The following is a 10,055-nucleotide window of genomic DNA, read 5'->3' as shown; positions in this document are numbered from 1 at the left end:
CAATGGTACCGACATTCATAAAAGAAACTTTACTAAAATTCAAAGAATATATTGCATCACACACAATAATAGTGGGAGACTGAAACACCCCAGTCTCATCAATGGACAAATCATGGATGTAGAAACTGAACTGCAACACAGTGAAACTACCAGAAGTTATGAACAAAGTGGATCTAACAGACATTTATAGAACATTTCATTTTTTTAAAAAAAATATACTTTCTTCTCAGCACCTTACAATACCTTCACAAAACAGACATCAACAGATACAAGAAGATTGAAATAATCCCATGCATCCTATCAAATCACCATCAACTAAGGCCTGTTTTCAATAGCAACAAAAACAACAAAAAGCCTATATATACATAGAAGCTAAACAATATTTTACTCAATTATAACTTAGGGTTGAAATAAAAAAAAATTAAAGACTTTTTAGAATTTAATGAATATGAAGGCACAACATACCCAAACGTATGAGATACAAGAAAAGCAGTACTAAGAGAAAAACCAGCTCTGAATGTCTCCAAAAGAAACTGGAAGGAGCATATGCTACCATCTTGACAGGACACTTAAAAGCTCTAGAACAAAAAGAAGCAATTACACCCAAGAGGAATAGATTGCCAGAAATAATGAAACTCGGAGCTGAAATCAAGAATTAAAAACAAAACAAAACTATAGAAAGAATCAACAAAACCAGGAGCTTGTTCTTTGAGAAAAATCAAAAAGATTGATCAACTCTTAATCAGACTAACTAGAGGGTACAGAAAGAGGTTCTAAATGAACAAAATCAGAAATAAACAGGAAGAAATGAAAACAGAAACTGAGAAAATTCAAGAAATCATCAGATCCTGTGACAAAAGACTATACTCAAGGAAAATAAAAAATCCAGAATAAATGAACAATTATCTAGAGAGATACCAGGTACCAAAGTTAAAACAGCCCCAAATAAACCATCTAAACAGTCCTACAACCCCTAAAGAAATATAATCAGTCATCAACAGTTTTCGAAACAAAGAAAACAGAAGTCCAGATGGGTTTAGTGCAGATTTCTATCAGACCTCTTCAGAAGACCTAATAGAAACACTCTCCAAACTATTCTACAAAATAGAAACAGAAGGAACACTACCCAATTTGTTCTTCGAAGCCACAATTATGCTCATACCTTAACTACACAAAAACCCTACCAAAAATGCAGAAATTTTTCAAATTTTTCTTGTGAAATTTGATACAAAAATACTAAAGTTCTTGCAAAATGAATCCAAGAACACATCAAAATAATCATTCAACATGATCAAGTAGTCTTCATTCAAGGGATAAAGAAATAGTTCAATATACATTAATCCATCAACTTAATCCAATATATAAACAAACTCAATGAAAATAAAACATATGATCATCTCATTAAATGCAGAGAAAGCATTTGACAAAATTCAACACTCATTCATGTTAAAAGCCTTCGAAAGATCAGAAATTCAAGACCGATAAATAAACATAGAAAAAGCAATATACAGCAAACCAAATGGTGAAAAACTTGAAACAATCCCACTAAAATCGGGGACTACACAAAGCTGTCCACTCTCCCCATACCTATTCAATATAGTACTGAAAGTTCTAGACAGGCAATTATACAACAAAAGAAAGTCAAAGGATACAAATTGGAAAGGAAGAAGTCAAAATATCACTATTTGCAGATGATATGATAGTATACTTAAGTGACCTCAAAAATTCCACCAGGGAACTCCTACAACTGACAAACAGCTTGAGCAAAGTGGCCGGATATAAAATGAACTCAAACAAATCAGTTGCCTTCCTCTATTCAAAGGATAAACAGGCTGAAAAGAAATTAAGGAATTGACACTCTTCACAATGTTCACTAATAATATAAAATACCTTGGTGTGGCCCTAACCAAGCAAGTGAAAGATCTGTATGAAAAGAACTTCAATTTCTCAGAAGATGAAAAGATCTCACATGCTCATTTATTGGCAGGATTAATATAGTAAAAATGGCCTTCTTGCCAATAGCAATCTACGGATTCAATGCAATCCCTATCAAGCTTCCAACTCATTCCTTCATAGACTTAGAAAGAGCAATTTGCAAATTTGTTTTTAATAACAATGAACACAGGATAGTGAAAACTATTCTCAAAAATATAATAACTACTGGGGGAATCCCTATATCTGATATCAAGTTGTATTACAGATAAATCATGAGAAAAACTGTATGGTATAAGTACAGATACAGGCAGGTAGATCAAAGTATTAGAACTGAAGACCAAAAAATTAACCCACATACCTACAGTCACTTGGTCTTTGACAAAGGGGCTAAAAACATTTCATGGGTAAAGGACAGCATCTTCAAAAATGGTGCTCCTTCAACTGGAAGCATCCTTCAACAGCATGTAGAATAATGCAAATTGATCCTTTCTTATCTCCTTGAACAAAGCTCAAGTGGGAGTGGATCATAGAGCTCCAAAAATACACACACACACACACACACACACACACACAAACACACACACACACACACACACACACACACACACATATATATATAAACAGGTACACTAAAACTAATAGAAGAGAAAGTGAGGAAGAGCTAGAACACATAGGACGTGGAAGTTGGGAAATGTTCCTGAACATAATATCAGTGGCTTATGCTCTAAGATCAAGAATCAACAAATGAGACCTAATAAAATCTCAAAGCTTCTGTAAAAAAAAAAAAAAAAAAAAAACTGTCAATAGGACAAAATGGCAAACAACAGATTGAAAAAACATATTTACCAATCCTACACCTAATAGAGGGTTAGTAAGAAATATATACAAAGAACTCAAGAAGGTAGACTCCAGAGAATCAAATAGTTCTATTAAAATTGGGGTATAGAGCTAAAAGAATTCTCAACTGAGGAATATTGAATGACTGAGAAGCACCTAAAAAAAAATGCTCAACATCCCTAGTCATCAGGGAAATGCAAATCAAAACAACCCTGAGATTCTACCTCAAACCAGTCTCAATGGCTAAGATCAAAAACTCAGGTGACATAAGTTGCTGGCAAGGATGTGGAGAAAGAGGAACACTCCTCTACTGTTGGTGGGGTTGTAAGCTGGTACAACCACTCTGAAATCAGTCTGGCAGTTCCTCAGAAAATTGAACATAGTACTACCTGAAAACCCAGCCATCCCACTCCTGGGTATATACTCCAAAGATACTCCAACCTATAACAAGGATTGATGCTCCACCATGTTTATAGCAACCTTATTTATAGTAGCCAGAACCTGGAAAAAAGCCCAGATGTCCATCAACAGAGGAATGAATATACAAAATGTGGTACATTTACACAGTGGAGTACTTCTCAGCTATAAAAAACAATGGCTGAGTGAAATACTTGGCCAAATGAGTAGAACTAGAAGCTATCATCCTAGGGAGGTAACCTAGTAACAACAGAACACACATGGTATGCATTCATTGATAAGTGGCTACTAGCCTTAAAAGCTCTAAATACCCAAGAAACAATTCATATACCTTCTGAAGCTCAAAAAGAAGGAGGGCCAGAATATGGATGCCTCAGTAATTCTTAGAAGAAAGAACAAATCACTCAAGGGAGAAAATACAGGGTCAAACAGAGAATCAAGGATTGAAGAAAGGATCATCCAGAGACTGTGCCACCTGGGGATCCATCCCATATATAGCCACCTAACCCATGTACTATTTCTGATGCCAAGTAGTGCTTACTGGCAGGAACCTTGATATGGATGCCTATTCAGGAGCTCTGCCAGAATCATAGTGGTACAGATAAGGATGCTTGCAACTAACCATAGGGCTAAATGTGGGAACCCCAATAAAGGAGCAAGAGAAAAGACTGAAGGAGCTTAAAGGGTTTGCGTTTCCATGGGAAGAAAAACATAATTAAGCTACCAAACCCTCCAGAGCTCCCAGGGACTAAAACACCAACCAATGAGTACATATGAAGACACCCATGGTTCCAGTTGTGCATGTATGTGGCAGAGAATAACATTGTCTGGTATCAGTGGGAAGAGTTGCAAACTAGTTTTTCCAGTGCAGGGGAACGCCAAGGTGCTGAGGTGGACAGGGTGGTTGAGAAATGGAGAATCTTCATGAAAGCATGAGCAGACAGGGAAGAAAGTGGCATGAAAGGGGATAAATTCTGAAATCCAATTCAAAAATATTCAATAAAATGAACAAATAAGAAGACACTCATTTACTAAGTGATGGAACAAGTCTCATGAAACAATACATAAATACATATTGATATCAATTCAAGATTTCTTTCTAAAATATCAAGTAATAGAAGTAAAATGAAGTTAATTTTATTATTCTTGGTAATTAGTTGCAGTAAATATTTGAGCTAATAGCCTTTAATATTCTCTGATATGGCAAACCTGGTTGATCAGTGTCCAGAGTGTAAGAGCATACATATATCATGTTTCTCTAATTTTTGAAAAATTGAGAATTAAAATTACATGCAGACAATGGATAGGAAAATGTACATAAATAGTGTTTCTTGAATACAAATATCTGCATGTTCTTTTTAAATACTATAATTATTTGGTGAATATATGGAATCTGTATATATTTGCAAATAATTATTGCAAGTTTCAAATATTTTTTTTCTTGAGCATATGCCAATAAAAATGAAAATGTTTAAACATATAGAGACTTTTTCAAATAACTCAAATGTATTGCTTATGATAAAGAACCCAATCAACTTGACTGATCATTTCATACTAAATTTTATGATTTCTGTTTAAGAAATTTTCCTGAATCATTTTAACATACTTAGGTGAAGGCACACCCTCATGAAGTCAGGGAGGAATGAGAAGGGGATATGGGGGTTTTTGGAGGGTAAACTGGAAAGGGGATAACATTTGAAATATGAATGAATAAAGTAACCAACAAAAAATTCCAAAAAAAAACAGATACAATGAAAAAAGAAATCAAATCCTTCTCTAAAATATACTTAAATTATTTTTTTTATTTCATTGAAAATGTTTTAAGCATTCTGGACTTAGAATAAAAAGTGAAAAAGAAAAAAAAAGAAACCAAGTGTATATTTTAATTGGCTTATAACCATGTTTTATGATAGAATTTTATCTATATTGACCTATGTTGAAAACCAAAGCAACACACACACACAGACACACACACACACACACACACACACACATACACTCACTCACTCACACACCCATACACACACACTTAATAAAAGTGATAAAGATAATATAACATAAAATCTATAATATAATTTTCTGTATACTTTTGTGTCTTCACTCATACCCTGTAGCCTTTTAATGTTTACATATAAGAAATTAATGCTTTCAAATTCTCCTTTTGTAGAGTATAAATATTCTTGTTCAATTGCTTCCTTTTTCTTACATCTCAAGTGAAAAATAAGCCAGGGGAAGTATGAGCTTTTATTTTGACTTTTCGTTCCTTCTCCTGTAGAAAATACAAACATTACTACAGACTAAAACTTTTTCTTACTTTTAAACAATGTATTGTCTCCCTGTACCTTCATTTATATATATATATATATATATATATATATATATATATATTATACTTGCTCATGTTTGATGTACTTATATAATATATTTACTTTTTCTTTATAAAACATGTATGTTTCTTATTAGGATAGTACCCATATTGATACAACATATATACAAAAATTATATAATCAAGAAGTAAAGATGCATTTTGGTAGTAGGGGGTTCCTCTAACAAGCAGAAAGAACAGTTAACTAATTATAATACCATACACACAACTATTTTTTTTTACACAAAACTATTGGTTGATTGGTTTTGTCAGCCATAAGGACAGTACTTATTATTGCTTATCTCAATGTGCATTTATCTGTAATTGATTGACTGAAGACAGAACAATTAGGTGTTATGTAATTTGCTGGCATATATAGCATTTATACTTGTTATTTTACTAGTTAATATATTTTTAAATCAGTAAAATCACTTTATTTAGATTTATTAAAAACTTTTTGTATTGACCAGTTATCTGATGTAACAGTTCAATCAAATAAACATCATTGTGGATGTTCCCATAATGATGTTCACAACAAACTTAACTACTAAACTAAGATTGCTAAATAACTTTAAACATTTTTATATAGTTCTCAATGTGGTATCATCATGTCTTACTGTGTCATTAAAATCCTTTTTAATTGGCTCTCCTTCCCTTACTACTCCATGACTCTACCTTTTTGTCAAATGCTGAAAGTAGCTTCTGAACTTCGCAGAGGTATCAAAGACAACACTAAGAACTACGTCTGCTTCTCATCTGTTTCCTGGATGTTTGTCTGTAGTTAATGCAAACCAGTTCTCCAGGTTTCCGATTTGCTTCCTATTAGAGTGAAGAGCAGTGAGCAGCAGGATGTTTCTTTAATCTTTTCATTAGAGAGTCATCGAAGGCACATGGCCTTTCTCTTTTCCATAATGGAATTACTGGACAAATGATGTCTCTTATTTTATCGATGTTCTTAGATCTCACTGAGACACAGATTTCAATCCTACTTATGACCTGCTGTGCTTTGAATCACACTTTTGATGTGGCATATCCTTTAATTTGGGTAGTTCATCTACCAGGTGTTTGTCTTTCACAGGAATCCTTGGGGGAAGAAACGCAAGAGGGTTTCAGAAATCCCCAAGACCTGAATAGGCACTTTGTACTTACCTTGGTGGACACAGCTGAAGCTCTCTTGAGTACAGCTGAGATGTCAGTTTTCTTCTGTAAATATGATGAATCATTTGCAGACTAACTATATGGCAATGTATCTGTCTTCAAATATGTACTTTTACCATGAAGAAATACACTGTCTCTCTGTAGTGACCTCAGAACCATTTACTTTGTCATATTATGTCCTAAGCGTCTGTTTTAAGATAAACTCACACATCTTCAAGGTAGTTTCTCTAGTTATGTTGGGTGCAGTTTGAAACCTTAGGAATATAAGCCACAAGATAAAAATAATTTTATTAATCTTTTTTCTTAAAGCAAGAGAGGAGTAACATAACTGCTAAATTTTTAAAAATACAATACATGAATATCAAGTAGATATATAATTAAATTATAAAAATATTTTACCGAGACTTTACACATGTGAGCCTGTGACATACAATTTTATGATTAGCGTTTCACAGAATGTATGCAGTAGTGGCTTTGCAGGTAAAGCTTTGGTTTATAGCACTTGCCAATGGCCACTATGTAAGTGCTCACATAGCTACTTATGTCAAGTTACTGACACATGTTCTTGTCCGGGCAGTAAAAAACAATGAAAATAATATCAAACGTCATTAGTTGCTTGCTGTGTTCAGTTTGATCTGTATGTGAAAGATCATTTGTAAAAATATTTGGAAAATTTTCATATGTAAAATATTGTATTTTTAATTTGGAAGTTAAAATATCATATTCTTAGATGCTAATATTCTTTGTTCATTTGGTTGGTTGAATGTTTTGTTATTTATCTATTTTGTTTGTTATTTCATTTTTTTTTTTACTGGTTTATTTCCCCTGTATTCATGAGATTGTAAAGATACCATGTCCTAAAACTCAAAGTCTCCTCTCTTTGAGTCCCATGATTTGAAGCAGGCCCCAAAGGGGAGTATCAAGTCTGTACTCTAGCAGGAAGGTTCCCTCTTCGCTAAGCCACTGACTCTGTCCTGGAACCAGCATCCAGTAATTGTGCCTATGTTATTGTGGCCAAGAAGTGAGTCTCACAGAAGAGTAGACACAGTGGCAGCTTTCTGGTGATTTTTTTTATTTCACTAAGGGGAACTACACTGTTCCTTTAGCAGCCTCTCCATTATTCTAATTCCCTTCTGGTCTCCTTGTTTTAAGAAAGTACAAGCAAAAGTTTCCAAAATACAGTTGATAAATCTAGCCCCTGTGATTGAAATTCTACCTGTTTGAATGAACTCTGTCCAACTTGGATTTTCCACATGTTCTCGGAAGACAGACTCTTCCCTCATGGAAGCATGTTGTAGCCATGTGAGGCAGTGACTCCGGATAGCCATGTTTGTTTTCTGAAGACTGAGCCATGACTCTTCTTCTAGATGGATATCAGGTACCTTGAAAATACTCACCTTTCGGAGGAAGCAAGTGACCACCGGCTCAAAGGGGTACTGGACCACTGGTGCACATCCACGGTGACTTCCATGTCATGCACCTGCCTTCAGGCTCATCGCTGAGCTCCAGACATTGTTCATTAGTTTTTAAAGCTTAGACTTACAATTACTACATCCCATGAATTGTACATAAGAATCTTGTGTCCTCAACATAAAAGATAAGTATTTCTCAAACTGTCATAATAAAAACAGTGCAATGATACCATGAGAACTGTAATGTATGTCCTAATAAAAAGACTTGGGATGCATGCATAGTGTTGTATAGTTAAGATGCCAAATAAAGACACGTTAAAAGAATGCTACATTAGGCATCCCATGACTCAATCAAAGTCCTTCCATCCCTGAAGATGTATTAAAATTCAAGTTTTGCTTCTGTTGGCTTTATTTCTAAGGAAACTAAAATAAAACATTTCTAAGATCTCCATTCACTCTTAACCTCTATCCTGCCTCTGGTCAGTTGTGGAAGTGTCTACTGAAAAAGCCCTGCTGTTTGTCTATGTAGACTTTCCTCCAGTTGTTCTTGTTTGACACCCAATGCATAAGCGTAAAACCATCATTTTTAGTCTTAGTCTGTGGAGTAATTAAATTGGCTTGACGCTATTTAGTTTTCAGCATTGTTGTAAATCCTTCATCATGAACTTGGAGAGATGTCTTACCAGATAAAGCACTTGTTAAATAAATATGAAGGTACAAGTTGGGATATCATGAACCCACATAATTTTTCAGGTGGACATTTCCAGGAAAAGCTGAATAATGGAGTAACTGTATTTTGTATAATTTTTTTCATTCATTTATTTTTATTTTATGCATAGGTGTTTTGCCAGATTATATGTCTGTGCACAGCATTCCTACAGAAGTAAGAAGAATGTGTCAGATGCTTTAGAACTGTAGTTACAGATGGTTATGAGTCACCATATATATTTTTGGATTCAAATTCAAGTTCTCTGCAAGAATGACAATATTTCTTAATCTCTGAGTCATCTCTCCAGGCACACACTAACTATAAACGGTATCAGCAAGGGTTAGGTTCAGTTGAGACACCTTGCCTCAATGAGGTAGAGAGTGGTCCAGAAAAAAAACCCTCAAGATAAACTTCTTGGTTTTTGATACACACATGAAAACATTTTCATAAAAATCTCACATATGAGTTCACATTCATAAACATGTATATAGAACACTCAAATACAGAGGGAGATTTCACTATCTGTGGAAAATCACAATCACACACATTTCTGAGTATCCAATTTATATATTTAACTGACTGTGTTAAAAATTAATCACCATTTTCTGTATATGATTTCACAAATACATGTTAGAAAAATAACATATCTACTTAGCCAATTTATATGGATTGAGAAGGATATTAAGAAAATTAAGACCAGAAAAGGGAATATTAATGCTACATGTTACAAATTTATATGTATAAGCACAGATATAATGATAAACCAAATAGTAACTGACAGTTACACAATTTGTTTCCACAAAAAAAGTCCTCATTGCTCCCTGTCCCACTGGAATTAGAACTTTTGAACAACGTGAATGTTTTTTGTCTTTTTTTACATCTATTTTTGAACATTATCCTATCAAGTATGAGTACTCCCAAAATTCTCTGAGCACTCACAGTTTACTTTGACATGAAGAAGGCCTATTTATGACTTCACATTTTCTGTCCTAACTAATGCACCCCTTCCAGCTTACATGTATGGTTATTTTAGATGACTGTGTACTACTCAAGAAATATAATACAATACTACACAAAATTTGCGTTAGTTAATATATTTTACTTTGAAAAATTATTGGAATCATTGGACAAGGTTATCTCTGTTCAGGATTTCTTTCTTTCTTTTTTTCTTTTTCTCGACTGCCTGTGCTCTAAGCAAGGAAGATGACATTCAAGCAAATAA

General features: G+C 34.0%; 1 protein-coding gene across 1 annotated transcript; it reads right to left on the bottom strand.

Annotated features, from left to right (window-relative positions):
* Positions 1-7,791: 7,791 nt before the first annotated feature.
* PRELID2 (PRELI domain containing 2) lies at positions 7,792-8,183 on the bottom strand (the record flags this gene model as incomplete). The annotated part of the gene is given in 2 exon segments (XM_080917205.1): positions 7,792-8,156; positions 8,159-8,183. Coding segments are annotated over 2 exon segments (390 nt in total).
* Positions 8,184-10,055: the final 1,872 nt, after the last annotated feature.

The sequence above is a fragment of the Micromys minutus genome, assembly GCF_963924665.1.
Source record: "Micromys minutus genome assembly, chromosome: 5".
NCBI classification, from domain to species: Eukaryota; Metazoa; Chordata; class Mammalia; order Rodentia; family Muridae; genus Micromys; species Micromys minutus.
This window is presented reverse-complemented; position numbering and strand designations above follow the sequence as displayed.